Genomic DNA, 19,283 nt, shown 5'->3' on the forward strand with positions numbered 1-19,283 from the left:
CCATCACCTTTTTGCTTGCTTCAGGGGAAACACATCCCATTTAATTGTACCCCTTCGCTGACTCAACATTGCAAAACTTGATTTATTAAAAACCACAAATTTCACGCAGCAATTTACAATGTACACGAATGCGGCAGGAAAAAAAAATCGAAAATCTTAATTTTAGATCAAATTTGAATTTGTATTGGTACCAAACCAGCAGAAAAAAAAACAACAACCTTCATGGTATTTGTGTCTGTGCGCAGGCAAAAAGTCAATTGACTATTTAGCAATGCGCGCGCGACTCCGCTTCAACAGTTTTCCCGACATTTGCTCGGGAAAATTTAGTCCAACCAGTTGGAAATCGCGGAGAAAAGGGAAAAAAAGAACATGGAGACGCACTGTGGATCATAAATTTTCGGAGCAAATCGAGCGTGGGCGGATGACTGCGATTTCGACTTGGACTGAGACCGAAAAACGTTTTCGAATTCGCCTACTTGTTTGATTGTTTTTGAGGCAATTTATTTTACTTATTTTTTTATATCTTTCCAATTTGTCAAATTTGCTAAAATTTTTCACTTTTTTCAAAATGACACAAACAATCGCCTGTTTTTAATTTTTCTCGACTTTAGTAAATATTTCTCTTCTCAGTTTGAGAAATTTTTCCCCCCATTTATTAGCGAGAGATGGTACAAAATATTTGTGTTGGCCGTTTATTTTTGGGGTCGGACGGATTTTGACGGTGAGAAATCGTATTTTTAGCCAAATCCACACGCGAAGGAATGGTCCAACCAGCCAACCCCCGTTTTTGAGCATGTATCTGTGGCGGCATTAAATAAACAATCTTTATATTTTGTGAAACGATCTCGATTTTCTTCAATTTCTCGAGTTAGTTTTTCGCTGCTTTCGGGGGCAGCATTGGAGTGTAATAAGGCCTCTCTGCCGGTGGCTTGCGTTGCCTAATAAACCGTCAGCGGATTAGGCCTTTCGGCAGACTAGTCGGTACAATTGGTGAAAAGTAAGATTTTTTTGTGATACATAAAGTGTTTCAGAGGCGTGCAGGTGGGAGCAAGTTATGACTACTGTGTATTGGATAATATCAGAGTGTAGGAAGTGTGAAGCAGAATGAACTGATCAAATATTGTTCGCCAATTTAAAAAAAAAAGTTTCAATTTATCCCTGATCGCGGAGTTACAAGATTGCTGAATTTGTAATCGGCCCATTAAAAGATGAAATTTAATCACGGGCGGAGTTGTAAAAAAACATCCGAGGTATTCATGCAAAAATGATGATGATTTTTTCACTCAAATGAGAGATGCGGAAGTGTTGAAAATAATATCGAAACATGATGAACACTTGTAGCTCCAAGAGAGTTCAAAAGTTGGAAATGCAACCTTAAATATCTGTATCTCGGATAAGTCAATAACCGATTCCGATACTTCTGCTGCATTTTAGCCTAATCTACACCTCAACAATTTTTTAAAACATTCAATTTATTTCGTTGTTTTCTCACTACTATTTAAAAGCTTATTAATTCAAAAAAGGCCGAATAGAATTCAACTGAAGGAAAAAAGTAACAAAATAATTCTCAAAATATCGGAAAAAGGGCAACTCTCTACGAATTCGGTAATTTTTTTTATCTTTAATTTTTTGTATTTTTTAATCCGGATGAAACTTTTTTGGTGCCTTCGGTATGCCCAAAGAAGCCATTTTGCATCATTAGTTTGTCCATATAATTTTCCATACAAATTTGGCAAATGCCCATACAAAAATGATGTATGAAAATTCAAAAATCTGTATCTTTTGAAGGAATTTTTTGATCGATTTGGTGTCTTCGGCAAAGTTGTTTGTATGGATAAGGACTACACTGAAAAAAAAAAATGATGAACGATAAATTTTTTTTTGTAATTTTTAATTTAACTTTTTGTCACTAAAACTTGATTTGCAAAAAAAAACATTATTATTATTTTTTTTATTTTTTGATATGTTTTAGGAGACATCAAATGCCAACATTTCAGAAAATCCCAGGTTATGCAAAAATTCTTTGACCGAGTTATATTTTTTTAATCAATATTGATTTTTTCAAAAAATCGAAATATTTGTGGCAAAAAATTTTCAACTTCATTTTTTGATGTAAAATTGAATTTGCAATCAAAAAGTACTTTAGTGAAATTTTGAAAATTTGCACCGTTTTCAAGTTAAAGCCATTTTTAGGTAACTTTTTTGAAAATAGTCGCAGTTTTTCATTTTTTTTAATTAGTTCACATGTTTGCCACAGTCTTATACCTCCTTAACAATCAGCTTAGTCTATGAAGGAAAATATCGACGGAAATATTTAAAAGACATCATGAGCAATTCCAGCTCTAATCTGGAATTTCTTTGGTACTTTTGTACCCGACCCTCTCTGATTTCAATGAAACTTTGTAGACATATTATCCTAGGTTTATAAAAGCCATTTTTTGTAAATGTAGCCAACTGCACTCGAAAATAACATTTAAGAAGCGCGTAAGTTATTTACATATTTTTGTATTTCGTAACTTAAAAATTACTGTATCTCCAAGCCGTTGCATCGCATTAGCATTAGCATTGGTGTCTACCCGTAGTTGCTACTCTGTTATTGACCAGGACCTCCAAGAATAGGGGGATGGCGTCGCTATTTTTAAACCACGTTTTCCACTTTTTCTCATCGAAACCGACTACTTTATCGATTTCATTTTGCTGGACGAGATAGGACGCCGTCTATTATTAGACGATGACTCAGCACTTTTCCAATCTTGCACTTAAAAAAACCAGATGGCAGCACGATGTAACGCCACGTCCCTATTGCTCCGTGGACCACAGATGAAGAGTAGGAACCAATCATCACCACTTCGCAACTTTCAAATGTCCCTATCATGCTAGCCAATCACAGCGCCGGCCACGACCAGTGGTAAGACACGGGGAAGTGGATAGGAATTTTAGTCCGATACTTGAGTGATGAAGACCGCTAAATCGGCTGCGTCTTCGACAAAGTATCACGTGAGGTTTGAGGGTGTTAGTAAGATGGGTGTGAAGCCAGGATTCACCGTGGTAAGTGATGCGGCCGGTCAAATCTATTTATAGTCCTTAATTCTTCGTATGTTCATGGATTCATTTTTGGAAGCTTTCCAATTCGGTTCACCAAGCTTTTTGTGGTGAATTCTGGTCGTGTTGAAAGTTCAATATTCGCCTAACAATTATGCAACCAGTGTCCTTGAATTCAACTTGCATTCAATATTGCATTTTCCTGTTCTTAGGTTCACACAGATTCCAATCAAGTTTCTTGGATTCTTATAGCTTTCTTAATCCTTCTAGACAACTAAGCCTCGATGGTCTGGTGGTTAGCATTTTTGTCTGCTGACCCAAAGGACGGGGGATCGAACCCCGCCGCGAGCTGATGAATTTTTCGTTCATATTCAAGTGTTCAGAATTCCTTCTTTCCATAATTTCTCGATAGGAGCAGATGGGAATCGAACCCAGAACCTTCCGCTTACAAAGCGAACAGCGTAACCATTCAGCCACGCCTACCCCCCACAACTTTAAATGAGGTTATTTTGCACAAAAATTCAGAAAAATCATGTCAAAAACATACCCTACCTTTTAAACGTAAATTGTGTTTATATTTTCCATCAAAAAAATAATCAGGTTCTTTCCATTTTATGCATTCAGTTTTTGTACTTTTTTTACAGTGCGCAGTTGATTTGTTTTGGTTCCGGAATGAACAGCTGTTCTTTTGTTCTGGTGCCGTTAATGACAGCTCTCTTTCGTTCTGGCCTTGATTTGGTGCCGTAATAGACAGCTTGTGATGGCTGCGCTCGAGCTACCTGTAGTGAGATATAGATGTCACCCCTGGTTTGTTTGCAGAAACGTCAGCCGGCATACATTCGAAGATTTCGAAAAAGTGTCCACGTGGTTTCCAATCAAGTTTGCGAGTTTGGCAAACAGTCAAACATAAAAAGTGCGATTTTGCTTGTTTGTTTGCCATAGTCTTATACCTCCTTTAGCTAACCAGCAGAATAACGGGGAACAAAGTGAAATCTCGAAGAACTGAAAGTGGGTTTACTACAAAAGATGTTACCTTTTACAACATATTCTGCAGCAAGCTCGTATATCAAATTTGCCCTTGTGTAAAAATGTCAGCGATCTGACACCAATACTAGCTGCTGATCAGAAAGAAGAATATGTTTGTGCAATGGCTTTCTCATATCATCAAGCACTCAATGGCAACTAAGAAGTGGATGGATCAATACTCGCTCTGATTAGATTTTTTTTTCCTTCAATACAATCGGTCGGTAAAGTCGATAATTGTCGGTAACGGGCAAAACTGTACCCCTTCTCAGATGTAATATTTTCATGTTTTTTTTACTGTGTATATCGACACTTTTCATGCAAATTCTGATACTCTTTATTATGCGAGCACCGTTTGGGTGTAGATAGCTGCCAAAATGTCAGGATTTGTTCAAGGAACGTGTTCTTTTTCAGCAAAGTATCCGTAAGATTCCCCCTACACAACCCTTGGAACAGATCTGGTTTTTTTAAAAAGGTCCAATAAACCAAATTTCCAGATTTTGCTTTTTGGGTGTTTTTGAAACCGCCTTGAATCAGGGGTATTAAAAACTAAAAATTTGGTTTATTGGACCTTTTCAAAAAAAAAAAAAAAACTCCAGAGATTTAAGTTTCATTGAGTAGAACCTGTAAAATTGCAAAATCTGTAAAAATCACTTTGACCCATTGTCACACCGACTGACGGTAATTCTTATTGTTGTTGCTGTTGATTTTATTAGGGGAACTTTATCCCTATGGGTCATTCGCTGCTGTAGTAATTCTAATTAGTTTTAGGTAATTTCAAGTAATCCCCGGTAGATCAAAGCAGGCCTGTGGAGTTGGGTAGCTCTTGCAGCGACTTCAACTCCGACCCAAATGGATTGAACTCCACCGACTCCAACAACAAATTCCATACAAACTAGTAGACTTCGATCCCGGTTCTCAGTCATTCTAGGAAATTGAAAGTAAACCGTGACAGAATTCCGATGATCCTGGTTGTTGGGGAGCCGGAATAAAAACCTTAGCCTTCGACAGCTCTGGTGGCTCCCAGCATCGACCGGATCGGATTGGGCTGGCTGGTCCGGTCCTGGTTCGTTGGCCGTGGGTAGTCCGTGCGTAGGGTGGCTTCCGGAATTTACGGATTTCACAATTAAAACAACACGAAATCACAGTAAAACACAATTCTTTAATTTAAACACAATTTTTACTTAAATACACGAACTAAAAAGGACTACATTTATTGAAAAATACGCTAACAGATATAAATTGCCTGATGGGCGCAGAATCGACCGTTTCGATCTGCAGGTACGAGGGTTCTAAATCTTAAAACTAAAAATCGCAGCAGGTCAGCTGCTCCCGTCGTTCGTTGAGGCAGGTCAGGTCATCAACCCGGCCCGGCGGTCATCGACCCCGGAAAAGTGCATCCTGCTGTTGGTGTTGGTCCTATCAGCGATCACGATCGTCCATCTCGCGAGAGGATCACCGCGATCACCAATACCGCGATCAGCTGCTGTAGGTCGCGTGCAGCCGTGATAAGAGTGGTCACTCGCGTTGGATGGTCACAGTTGACCCGACAGTGGTGACCCGACAGTAGATGCAGGGTTGTTAATCATGACCACTCCAACATCTCACCCACCCAGAAATGACCAGTTTCTGAAAAGATACAAAAAAATACCTCTTCGGGGATGTGGGAATAGGGATAGGAAGTTAGGATTGGGTTTGAAGATCTGCATCCGTTGATTCCATGGCGTCGCTGTACTCCGGAAGTGGCAGTATGCACAGTTTCTCCACCGGACGTTTGAGATAGCCGTCGGCGGTTTTCAGCGTTACTACCCTAACCACTCCGTCTTCGCCTGGGTGTACCTCGAAAATTCTTCCCATCTTCCATCGCATTGGTGGTGAGTTCTCGTCTTTGATGACCACAAGCTTACCAGCCTCGATCTGTATTGGTGGTTTCCAGCGCTTGACCCGTCCCTGTAGCTGGCACAAATACTCCCTCCGCCATCGAGTCCAGAAATCTTGCAGCATGCGCTGCATCGTCTGGAATTTGTTTAGCCGGTTCATCGGAATTGCTGATAAATCAGCATCGGGAACTGTTTGCAGCGATGACTGCACGAGAAAATGTGCCGGTGTTAATGGTTCCAGGTCATTAGGGTCATCGGACATCGGAGTTAGCGGCCTAGAGTTGAGGCAGCCTTCCACCTGGACCAGCAACGTGTTGAGATCCTCTGCGGTAACGGGTGTTTCGCCGATTGTTTTTAATAAAAGCTTTTTTGTAGATCGTACCGCGGCCTCCCAGAGGCCTCCGAAGTGTGGTGCGCTGGGCGGATTGAAGTGCCACTTGATCCCCTGATTTGAGCATTCCTTGGAGACGATGTCGCGATGTTTACGGTCCTTGAGCAGTAACAGGAGTTCAACCATTTTATTACGAGCGCCAACGAAGTTCGTTCCGTTATCGGAATAAATGTCGTCACAGATTCCCCGCCTGGCTACGAATCGTCGAAGTGCCTGGATGAAACGCTCTGTGGATAGGTCTGTTACCAATTCCAAATGGACAGCCTTGGTGCAGAGGCAGATAAAGAGTGCCACGTAAACCTTAACTGCAGGTCGTCTTGGGGCTGGGCGCACATAAAGTGGTCCAAAGTAGTCCACACCTGTCCGCGCGAACGGTCGCGAGGTGGTAACCCGAGCAGAAGGCAATTCTCCCATGAACTGCTGAACAGCCACGGGTTTCGACCGGAAACACTCCTTGCAGTGATGGATCACCTCTCTGATCACACTTCTGCCCCCAAGTGGCCAAAAGCGTAATCGAACGACTCCCAACACCAGCTGTGGACCAGCGTGAAGCAATTTCTCGTGGAAATGTCGGAAAAGAAGTCGTGTGAGTTGATGCCTAGCCGGAAGTACGATGGGATGTTTCGTGTCCTCGGATTCCAATGAATGACGTAAGCGTCCTCCCACTCTAATGAGCTGTTCATCGGAAATGTACGGGTTGAACCACCGCAGTGGTGAACTGTTCGCAACTGGTTTTCCCTTGGTTAGTTTGTTCCATTCATCAGCGAAAACTTGCTTCTGAACGAGCCTTATTAATGCGAACTCTGCTTCTTTCAGCTCCGCAACCGTCAACAAGTCCGATTTGAACCGCTTTTCCTTGGGCAAGTGAAGTAAATCCTTCAAGCGTAGCCAATACGCCGTACGCCTGACCAGATCGGGATACGAAGAGAAGTGAGAGATGAACCAAACGTTGAACTCAGCCGTAGTTGCTGCAGCTACCGATGCCGCAGTGTTTCTTCGCTCTTCTTCTGCTTCTTCCGTCGTCACGATCTTCGGTTGTGGTTGGCGTTGCTCATTCGTCTTTTTCACCCAGCCTGGCTTCCAGAATGGTACCAAATCGATGAGATCTGCTGGCATGACTCCACGTGACAGGAAATCTGCGGGGTTTTCAACTCCAGGCACGTGTCCCCAGACACAGCCTTCCGTGAGAGTTTGAATCTTGGCCACCCTGTTGGCGACGAAAGTGACCCATGTTGATGGTGGTGATCAGGGGCGCCGACTAGTCCAAAATGTTGGGGGGGCACGGTTGTTTTCCGAAATCGATAGGTAAGAGTGGCGATTAGATGTTAAAGTTTCTTGTATATCACGAATTTTAATTTTTTTATTACGACGTGATACGATTTTTTTTCATCTGGAATCATTTTTTTTTTAAGAGAAAGATTATTTATTAAAACGTGATTAGAATGTTAATTGGGGGGATTTTTTTATATGTTTGGAAGGCGAATTCCTTCTCATTGGCATATTCTCACTTATTTTCTAGAAGTAACAGTCAATAATAAAAATAATCAGATATTTAGAAATTTAACAATACAAATATTCTAAAAATAAAAACAAAAGAAAAAGCGCAAAAATTTAGAACTTCAGAAATTTAAAAATACAAATACACATTAAAAAAATTCAATTTTTCAAATCTGCAATTTAGAAAAAAATAACAGATACACAAAATTCAATATTCCAAAATTTAAAAAAAAAAAATAGAATAAAAATATTCTAGGGTTAAAAAAATGTTAAGAAATCAAAAGCAGAAATCCAGACATTTAAACAATCAGAAATTTAGAAATAACAATAAAATTCAATGTTTAAAAAAATCGAAAATTTAAAAATCATTACAAGAATTAATTTTTTAAGAATTTAAGAATTTAAGAATTTAAGAATTTAAGAATTTAAGAATTTAAGAATTTAAGAATTTAAGAATTTAAGAATTTAAGAATTTAAGAATTTAAGAATTTAAGAATTTAAGAATTTAAGAACTTAAGAATTTAAGAATTTAAGAATTTAAGAATTTAAGAATTTAAGAATTTAAGAATTTAAGAATTTAAGAATTTAAGAATTTAAGAATTTAAGAATTTAAGAATTTAAGAATTTAAGAATTTAAGAATTTAAGAATTTAAGAATTTTAGAATTTAAGAATTTAAGAATTTAAGAATTTAAGAATTTAAGAATTTAAGAATTTAAGAATTTAAGAATTTAAGAATTTAAGAATTTAAGAATTTAAGAATTTAAGAATTTAAGAATTTAAGAATTTAAGAATTTAAGAATTTAAGAATTTAAGAATTTAAGAATTTAAGAATTTAAGAATTTAAGAATTTAAGAATTTAAGAATTTAAGAATTTAAGAATTTAAGAATTTAAGAATTTAAGAATTTAAGAATTTAAGAATTTAAGAATTTAAGAATTTAAGAATTTAAGAATTTAAGAATTTAAGAATTTAAGAATTTAAGAATTTAAGAATTTAAGAATTTAAGAATTTAAGAATTTAAGAATTTAAGAATTTAAGAATTTAAGAATTTAAGAATTTAAGAATTTAAGAATTTAAGAATTTAAGAATTTAAGAATTTAAGAATTTAAGAATTTAAGAATTTAAGAATTTAAGAATTTAAGAATTTAAGAATTTAAGAATTTAAGAATTTAAGAATTTAAGAATTTAAGAATTTAAGAATTTAAGAATTTAAGAATTTAAGAATTTAAGAATTTAAGAATTTAAGAATTTAAGAATTTAAGAATTTAAGAATTTAAGAATTTAAGAATTTAAGAATTTAAGAATTTAAGAATTTAAGAATTTAAGAATTTAAGAATTTAAGAATTTAAGAATTTAAGAATTTAAGAATTTAAGAATTTAAGAATTTAAGAATTTAAGAATTTAAGAATTTAAGAATTTAAGAATTTAAGAATTTAAGAATTTAAGAATTTAAGAATTTAAGAATTTAAGAATTTAAGAATTTAAGAATTTAAGAATTTAAGAATTTAGAATTTAAGAATTTAAGAATTTAAGAATTTAAGAATTTAAGAATTTAAGAATTTAAGAATTTAAGAATTTAAGAATTTAAGAATTTAAGAATTTAAGAATTTTAGAATTTAAGAATTTTAGAATTTAAGAATTTAAGAATTTAAGAATTTAAGAATTTAAGAATTTAAGAATTTAAGAATTTAAGAATTTAAGAATTTAAGAATTTAAGAATTTAAGAATTTAAGAATTTAAGAATTTAAGAATTTAAGAATTTTAGAATTTAAGAATTTAAGAATTTAAGAATTTAAGAATTTAAGAATTTAAGAATTTTAGAATTTTAGAATTTAAGAATTTAAGAATTTTAGAATTTTAGAATTTTAGAATTTTAGAATTTTAGAATTTTAGAATTTTAGAATTTTAGAATTTTAGAATTTTAGAATTTTCGAATTTTAGAATTTTAGAATTTTAGAATTTTAGAATTTTAGAATTTTAGAATTTTATAATTTTAGAATTTTAGAATTTTAGAATTTTAGAATTTTCGAGTTTTAGAATTTTAGAATTTTAGTATTTTAGAATTTAAGAATACGACCAAAAACGTTTTAAATTGGATTTCCAATACTCAATAATGCTGATTTCCTGAAATTGTTCTATTTTTAGTATTATTCTCTACTCCCTGATTTTTGGCATATTTTTTGAGCGTGCAGTTTAAATTTCTGCAGCCTTTTAATTTTTTTTAAATCAATCATAAATTGCTTGTTTTTTAAGATTATAATGTGGAATTGTCTCAGATAAGGTTTTAATTTGTCGGATTCTCATAAAGCGGTGCGCTAGTTTTCAAAAATTTACTGTTTTGAAACAACTGTATTTTTCGGCTAAAATTGGTAAAGACAGTTAACGGTTATCAAATGTATTTGAAATCTTTTCAAATCCTTTCTAAAATTACCCAAAAAATTATCGAATAAATCAGCATTTTTGTAAATGTAAAGCAGTCAACAAATTACCACTTTGAAAAGTGTTTCAGCTTATATTCGCTAAATCCTGATGTAGATCAGGATGAAAAATTGCAGAATGTTGCGTTTGAAAACTTGATGATTGTTTTCGCAAGAGTTTGCGTAAGTTTGATTGTAGATGAAGTGCTTTGGGAAAAGTACATTGGTTTTGTTTTTGGAACAACATGCACAGATAGAAATCTTATGAGCAAATCCGTAAAATCCGACATCTCTCAAATCATTCACCGATGCCTCTGTGCTCTTGTACTAAGCTTACTGATTTTCCTAGAAAGCACAGTGATATAGATAAAACGTTGTCGATTTAGAAAAATAATGCATCTAAATCCAGAAAATTGTAAACGATTTTGTTCAAAAATTTCAGCGATTTCGAAAACAACAAATGTTTTTGAACTATTTTACGGATTCGCTAACAAAAATTCTATCCGTGTGGACAAACAATGTTCCATTTAAGTTTTAGATATTATTTTCAATTATTTCCTTTTTTATTTTTGATAAAAGTATATTTTTCTTCCAAAATTTCTGGGGGGGGCACAATGTATGGGCTGCCCCCCCAGCCAAATTTTAGGGGGGGCAAAAAGTACCGTGCCCCCCCAGAGTCGGCGCCCCTGGTGGTGATTGTAGCCAGTACAACACGCACATGGCGTCGACCCAGAAAAAGGTTGGAATTTTGATCTTCAGCGATTGTAGAATTTGCACGTAGAGTTCCGCAGACAAAACGCCACCGCGTAGTTCCAATCTTGGCATCGCTTGGCTCTTCAACGGTGCCACCTTGGTTTTGGATGTGAGCAAGTTCACGAATATCCTGCCCTTTGGATCTTCGCTTTTCAAATACGCACCGCTTCCAAAGGCCTTCTCAGATGCGTCAGAAAAGAAGTGCAATTCCATCTTGAACACTTCAGGGCAGATGACGCAACGAGTGATGCGAAGTTCATTGAGCAAAGCGAGCTGTGAATGAAATCTCCTCCAGACCTCACCCACCATTTCAGGTACCGCCTCATCCCAATCCAAACGTTCTCCGTTCGGGTTCAGCAACGTCCACAGAGATTGCATGAAAATCTTGGCCGTTACGATGACCGGTCCTAGCAGTCCAAGCGGGTCAAAAAGAAGGGCAATTGTTGACAAAATGAAGCGTTTGGTGAGCTCAGGCACTTTGTCCAAATCGGGAATGTTGAACTGGAACTTTAGCGTGTCCGTTTTCGGCATCCATGTGAGACCAAGAGTTTTCACTCCAGGGTCCGTGTCAAGGTTGATTTCCTCCATGCTAATCGCTAGGTTTTCCTCAGCAATCCCAGCTAGCACTTCCTGTCGATTTGATGCCCATTTCCTAAGCTTGAAACCGCCTCGTAGCATCATCTCGTCTAGCTGCTTCCGAAGTTCGATTGCTGACTGGACGTCCTCAGCTCCGGTGATGACGTCATCCATGTAGGTGTCTTGGTTGACTGCCCGTGCAGCAAGCGGAAATCGAGGTCCATCATCCGTCGCTAGTTGTTTTAGCGTTCTGGTTGCGAGGAATGGAGCGGGCTTGGTGCCGTAAGTGACGGTTTTCAGCTCGTAGATGCCAACTTCCTCGTCCGGAGAAAAACGCCACAGAATGGATTGCAATGGCCGTTCCTCTGGGTGGACCATGATCTGACGGAACATCTTCTCTACGTCAGACACAAGCATAACCGGCTTGATCCGACTCCGCAGAATGATAGAGCGCAAATCTTCTTGGATTACCGGCCCTGCCAGCAACACATCGTTCAGTGCGACTCCAGAAGATGTTTTGCAAGAAGCGTCGAAAACAACTCTGCATTTGGTGGTGGTACTGGCCTCCTTGACCACCGGATGGTGCGGTAGAAAACACCGGTTGACCTGGGTTGGAGTTGTTTCCGCGACCTTGGACATGTGACCCAGTTCCAGATATTCGTTCATGAAATCTGTATACTGTTTCCGCAAATTGGCGTCCCTTGCCAGTCTGCGCTCGGTTGCGTGCAACCGTCGCAACGCAATTTCCTTGGATTCGCCCAATCTGGAGATTCCACCTTCGACCTTGGGCATGGAAACGGAATACCGACCGTCGGATAACCGTTGAACCGTGTGTTGGAAGCTCTCTTCGCAGCGCCTTTCAGCGGGAGAGAACGCGTCGTCCAAACCGACGTCTTCAGCCGACCAGAACCGTGCCATCAGAGTTTCCATCTTCTCTGAGGTTGACACGTTGCACTTCACCTGCGTGGAGTTGCATGGAACCGAGAGACCACCAGATACCACCCAGCCGAACACCGACTCGTTCAGCGCTGGTAGATTGTCTCCCAGGGGAATTCTTCGACCAGTTTCAAAGAACTCGAAAAAACATTCAATGCCAAGGACGATGTCCACCTTCTTGGACTGGAAGAATGCTGGATCTGCCAATTCAATTCCGTCCGGAATCGACCATCCATTTGTTGCGATTGTTGTTGTTGGCAGATTGACCGTAACCTTGGAGAGCACCAAGAAGTTCATGTCTCGCTCGAAGTTGGATAACCGAGACCGCACCGTTGCGTGAATCTTGTGCTTAACCTTTGTGCCAGATTGACCGATTCCTAGCACGGAAATGTCCACCTTTTCTCGCGTGACCTTCATCAGCTGCGCCAGTCGCTCTGATATGAAGTTACTCTCCGACCCCGAGTCGAGGAGTGCGCGAGCAGGGTACCGATTGCCATCGTCGTCCTCGACAATGACCACTGCTGTAGCCAACAGCACTTGGGATGCAGCTTGGGTTGCTGCGCCTGATACGGATGGGTTCGTAGCTGCCATGTTTGCCACGTGGGATGTTGTCGGACCTTGGGTTTCCTTGGAGTTGGAAGGGTTGTTGCTCCCTGCAACCGCGAGTGCCGTCACCGCGTTGTCCCTTTCCGGTTGTTGTTGAAAACATACCAAAGTATGGTGTCGACCCTTGCAGTTCCTGCAACTGTACTTGGACGTACAGTTTTTGGCTTGGTGACCAGTTCTGAAGCAGTTGCGACAGAGGGAATGCGTCTTGAGTAATGCGTCCCTCTCCGACACCGCCAACCGTTGGAATGCAGAACACTGGTAGAGTAAGTGGTTGTCCTTACAAGCCACGCACGAAAAACCAGCATGTTGCACCGTACTGTAGCTAACCTTCTTTGCCTTGGATTTGGGAACGTACTGTTGTTGTTGGTGTTGAACAGCCCGACTGTTCACAGTTTTCGGTGGCAAACTCTCCAGAACTCGAATGCGTCGGTTTAGGAAATCGCACAAGTCCTTCAACGTGTCCTTCGTCGTGTCGTTAGCAGATTCCTCCCTTGAATCATCTGCAAAATCACCTAGCGAATCTCTAACCAAATCTTTCGCCGTAGATACTTCCTCCCATGCGCGACGCGTAACAGGATCCAGACGCGTAACGAGTAAATTAACCAGCAGAAGATCCTTGTAGTCAACGGGTGAGACCACCTGATCGAGGGTGTTCAGAACACGCTCGAACTCGTCAACGAGGGAATGCAGATCGGTGGCAGATTCCTCGGCGAGGGTTGGAAGGGTAAACAACGATTGCACCAGTCGCTGCTTAAGTACCTTGTGGTTGTTGTAGTACCTCTGCAAACGATCCCATGCCAGCTTGTAGTTGACCGACGTGGTTGAAAGTCCACTAATGATCCTCTTGGGTTTGTCGTCAAGACAATTCTTTAGGTAGTGGAACTTTTCCACATCCGGTAGGTCAGACTTCCAGTGGATGAGTGAGAGGAACAAGTCACGAAAACTCAGCCACTCGTCGATGTTCCCCTTGAACATAGGAAGCTTGATCTGAGGCAAACGGGCGTGATCAGTCCCCCCAACAATCGTGTCGTTGTGGGTCGGTTCACAAGGAACTTCCTGTCGTTCCTTCAGCTTGTCCAGTAGGAGGGATTTTACTCGGTAGTAGCCTTCAGTCAACGTTTCGCGGTCCTTTTTGTAGGTAGGGTCATCCTCAGGGTTGTAGTCTTTGTGGGATTTGATTTCCACCAAGGTAGTGCACAAAACATCCCACAGCTTGTTGAGACTTTCCAAGCGCACACTCACCTGGGAAGCGGTTGTTTCCGCCTTAAATTTATCAGCAAATTTGAAGATGTCATTGAGCGCTGCTTGTAACTCTTGGTATTTAACGGTCAACGCCTTCAGCGTCGGTCCTAACAAGGACTTCCGGGGTGCCATGACGTCAGAGAATGTAAAGCGAAAAAATGTGGTGCTGTAGTATTCCGTTTCGTCCTGGCTTCGGCAAGAACATATACTGCTGTAGCAAATTACTTACTTTTAGCAGTAACTGATCGTACCCAAAGCAGTTGGGAGTTCAATCAGAACCGGAAGCACCAGGTAACTCGAGACGTCAAATCAAAATGTCCTTAGCGGTCAAGTGGGCAGCTCAAATTGAATGCGTGGGTGTGCGAAGAAGAGGTGGAAAACGGCATGTAGTATCAACGGTGCCTTGGCTTCGGCAAGCCATATACTTTGCTAGTGTATCTCACCTGGAGAAACAGTAGCAGCGACCAAAAAACAACGTGAACCAGATCGTAAATCAATCAGTGGATGGGATGACCTCAGGGATGCGTGGTGTAAGCGAAGAGGATACAAACTCGATTTAAAATGGTGTATTTCTGTCGTCTTAGCTTCGGCAATATACTATTCATTAGCACTCACCGGTAGAAACGAACAGTTGCGCAGCCTCTTCAGTCCACGTGGCGATCCGTCTTGGCACGTGTCAGTCACGTTGATGTCGTCCTTCTCGGGTGGTCTGAACGGTAGCAAACGGTTGTGGCCACCGTTAGATGTCCTCTTGGAGTCGTGCAGATCGTCGTGTAGATCTCCAGCGACCTCGGAGTCGCCGCGTGTCGGCTTGGAGTCGTGCAGATAGTCAGCGACCTCCACGTGGTCACAGCACGTACAATCACCGGCGTCCAGCCGGTTCGGGCGTTGTAAAGAGTTGTGTGGTCGAAAAATGGTGTTAGTTTCACGGTAGCGACTCGCTTCGGCTGACATACACTGTGCTTAGAATATTTTACCTGGGCAAAAGGTGTCCTTTCTGGAACAGTGTATCAACGCAGCAGTCGGATGGCTCCGGCAGCAACGCAGCAATCGGATGGTCCAGGAAATGGCTGACCGGATGTCCCAGAAAATGGCTGACCGTGACCGGAGACGCGCTCTCGCCGCGCAGCGCGTAGCAGATGGCTCGCTCGATCCAATGGGACGCACGCAGCGGTTCGCTCCAGCGGAATGTGCACAGCGTAGATGTGGATGGGAGGTGTGTCAGTACCGGGAATGTCTGAACGCTTCGGCGGACATATACGTAGTGGTTCCACTTACCAAACGCAACACGTTGGCGCGTAGATGTCCAAGCGCGAAGTTCGTTGTCCGGGTTGAGGGTACAATGTCCTATTGTCCCAGGGATGAATGGCCAAACCGTTGGCGCGCTTTGATTGTTCCCAGCAGCGATGGCGAACCGTGCCACGCCGCAGTCCAATGGCGACGAACCTCGTCCACAAACGGCAATGTAGCGTCCAACCGTCCTTCCTCCCGCGAACCAGGATCCGTCCGATCCGGTTCGAAGGACCAGAATGTTGGGGAGCCGGAATAAAAACCTTAGCCTTCGACAGCTCTGGTGGCTCCCAGCATCGACCGGATCGGATTGGGCTGGCTGGTCCGGTCCTGGTTCGTTGGCCGTGGGTAGTCCGTGCGTAGGGTGGCTTCCGGAATTTACGGATTTCACAATTAAAACAACACGAAATCACAGTAAAACACAATTCTTTAATTTAAACACAATTTTTACTTAAATACACGAACTAAAAAGGACTACATTTATTTAAAATAACGCTAACACACGAAAATTGCCTTATGGGCGCAGAATCGACCGTTTCGATCTGCTGGTTGTAGGATTCTAAAACTTAAAAACTAAAAATCGCAGCAGGTCAGCTGCTCCCGTCGTTCGTTGAGGCAGGTCAGGTCATCAACCCGGCCCGGCGGTCATCGACCCCGCAAAAGTGCATCCTGCTGTTGGTGTTGGTCCTATCAGCGATCACGATCGTCCATCTCGCGAGAGGATCACCGCGATCACCAATACCGCGATCAGCTGCTGTAGGTCGCGTGCAGCCGTGATAAGAGTGGTCACTCGCGTTGGATGGTCACAGTTGACCCGACAGTGGTGACCCGACAGTAGATGCAGGGTTGTTAATCATGACCACTCCAACACTGGTAATTCTATTCAGACTGATCAGTAATCCGTGATTACGATTACACACATTTTCATCTAAGTTTGTATGGAACGTGACCAAAACTAGCGTTATCCAGAGTCACAGAAAATTTAAGTATTCTCATTACACTTTAGAACACCGCACAAACCACCTGCCCAATGTTGACATTTGCTCGCGCGATCACTTCCCCCCTAGGGTAGTCCTCCTCGGTCGCCGTCAATTTCAAATCCAAAGTCCTCAACCTCGCAAAAATAAAAAGGATGCATCGCCTACTACTCCAACATGCCACTGTCATTCTCAGCTCAGGCGCCTTCGACCGATTCCAAGTCCGCGCTCGCGTGTGTGACTTAATCACGGATGATTTCATTCATCAACACGACGACGACGGCGGTGCGCTATTTTTGGGACATTGGCCGCGCGCGGACGCCACTGTCCACTCCACCACACACAGCATCGTCCGTGTAGTTGTGCGGCCCGTGCGTGTGCGAGTGAGTGGGATGGCCTCTCTCTGGCGGCGTAGGCGAGCGAGATCGACGATCTTCGGGCCGCGTTCGGGTGTCCCCCGGACGGCGGCGACGACGACAACACAACCCGGGTCCGGGGGCCCCCGTGATCGGGCCAGAAATTGTTGCAGTGAAAATAGTCAGCCTTTATTCTTCGGATTGATCAGTATTCTTTCCGAGATCCGAGAATTTGTGTGCGATTCAATCTCTTTTTTTCTGTAGTTTTGAGGTAAGGTTCTGGACACCGAGGTGGAACCCGGGGAATTCCGTGTGCACTGATCCTGGCGGGGGTTTGATCCTGTTGCTGTTGCAGCTGTTTGCTTTGGAAAACCGGAGAAAACTGATCGGATCCTGGAGCGGGACTCGCAGTGACACTTCAGAGGAAACGATTGGCGGCCATTTTGTGCGAATTACTTCCATAAAAGGAAGCGCCATTTTGTGGTGTGAGTGCAGTGAAGAAAAACTTAAAATGGGGAACAAAAGTGCGAATTACATCACACACTGTGCGATGTTTTGCGATGTTTTCTTTCTGACGTTTCGAAACTTTGGATAAACGAGTAACAATGTCACGGCAACGAGTGATGGAGCCCAAGATGGCCTCCAGGAACAATCCAGCAGTCGCCGCCTACTGTGCGCTTAAGGTGCAAGTGAACATGGTGTTAAGAGCAATTGCGCACAGCCACCTAGCGGCTAAAAGCGGAACTTATCAGTGGTGACTCAGTGGTGCAAAAATTCCGCTCTCATTACGCGCTACGCAACGCAATCCAACCGTGTTACAGTCTGTGTCTGCGAATGATATAATTTCAAAAATAGCTCACCCCCGACAAAACCAAACTGTGCGCGAGCCTCGATTTCTGTCTCTTTTTACGGTCCGGTGTCGCTTCTTCGAGTTGAGAAAAACCGACGACGACGGGGTAAAAATAGAGTTTTCCGACGAATCTCGTGTGAAAATCCGTCTGCGCAGTAGGCGTGCGCGCGCACCCTTGCACACGCACACACTGAAAAAAAAAACGCTTCGACCGTTTTTTTTATGTTTGTTTGTGTGCCGCGAACGAACGGAGTAATTTTAGACTTTCGGAAAATTTGCCAATCTAGATGGCGGCGGCGACTGTTGCCACACGAACAAAAAAAAACGCACGTGTGTGCGTGCGCGACAGATGACAGTTGTGCCCACCCACACACGCTCCCCACATGTTCCCGTGTGGAAAACTGCCACTTGTTTTTCTTCGTTTTCGCCTGGTGGGGCAATGTGGTGCGATAAAAAAGTGAAAGTTACGAAAAAAGATTAATTTTCTGTCGTCGGGAAATTAAGTCGCGCTCCAAGTAGGCCACCTGCGTGGGTGTGCGTTGCGCAGCGACGGTAGTAGTGGTGAAACGCACCGTTTCCTGGAAAGGAAGTGAGTCATTTTAAACGAGCGATTTGGAATGGAAAATTTTCGCGAAAATGACAATTTCAGCGTGGAAAAGGATTGATTGGAACCACTAAGGAAACTCGATTTCCTTCTAAAAGCAATTTATTTTAAGGAACCCTCGTGAAGGGTTATCGATGATCGAAACGTCGATTTAAAAAAAAACAAGGTTTTCATTTCAAATAATCCTTGAAATTCGTTTCTGCCATAAAAGATACAATTTATTTTTATCATCATTTATATCAAATCTGACCAAAAAACTGACAACAACATTGGCCACTTTTCGACTGTTTCAATTTTACTTTAGCAGGTTGCTCAATTTAAATTATGGCTACAGGCCAGGTTTTCAAAACTGACTGTGAAAATGCAAAAATCTTGCCAGATCTTGTTACGGAAATTCTAGCAGTTGAACCTTGGACCTTAAATGAGTTATAAAGTGCATCGTTTGAAAACATCAATTACGCCACAAATTTTACTCCCGAGAAACGTCACTTTGCCATAAAATGGCAGTTTATAGCGATACTAATTAAATAGTGCAGTATAAATCACTCAATTTGAGTTTCCTACTAGAATTGGTTTAAATTCTACATTTACTTGGCTCTTTTTGCACGTAGCAGCCACGAAAGTTCGCTGTTTTACTACCACCGCAGTTGGCACACTTTAAACACGGTTGGCGCTGCCTAAAGTGCTACTTTCTATTGTTTTTATTCGCAAAAAACGGAACTTTTAGGCAAAATGAGTTCCGCTAAACTTAACACACCGAGGGGCAAGACAATTTTTACGGATCGGCGATCGAAGTACTGGCAAACTTCAGCTTCTGCGGCATCTTTACGAAGTTTTTTT

The 19,283-nt window shown here is 41.5% G+C and overlaps 2 protein-coding genes across 12 annotated transcripts in view; one reads left to right on the top strand and one right to left on the bottom strand.

Annotated features, from left to right (window-relative positions):
• The first annotated feature begins 850 nt into the window (after window positions 1–850).
• Window positions 851–19,283, top strand: part of LOC120420188 (troponin I) — a 30,368-nt gene continuing 11,935 nt past the window's right edge. For 5 of the 11 annotated variants that reach the window (XM_052706849.1, XM_052706845.1, XM_039583175.2 and 2 more), the window contains exon 1: window positions 17,119–17,260. The gene's annotated coding sequence lies outside the window, so the exon portion shown is untranslated. Of the gene's footprint in view, window positions 998–17,116; window positions 17,261–19,283 lie in introns of those variants that run through there. The other 6 variants (XM_039583173.2, XM_039583174.2, XM_039583171.2 and 3 more) reach the window with 5 other exon arrangements.
• LOC120420194 (uncharacterized) lies at window positions 5,749–14,498 on the bottom strand. The gene is made up of 2 exons (XM_039583180.1): window positions 10,969–14,498; window positions 5,749–7,543 (listed from the first exon to the last, which is right to left on the bottom strand). Exons 1-2 carry the CDS (start codon window positions 14,496–14,498, stop codon window positions 5,749–5,751), a joined length of 5,325 nt encoding a protein of 1,774 aa, XP_039439114.1.

The sequence above is a fragment of the Culex pipiens genome, chromosome 1 (genome assembly GCF_016801865.2).
Source record: "Culex pipiens pallens isolate TS chromosome 1, TS_CPP_V2, whole genome shotgun sequence".
In the NCBI taxonomy this organism is placed as follows: domain Eukaryota; kingdom Metazoa; phylum Arthropoda; class Insecta; order Diptera; family Culicidae; genus Culex; species Culex pipiens.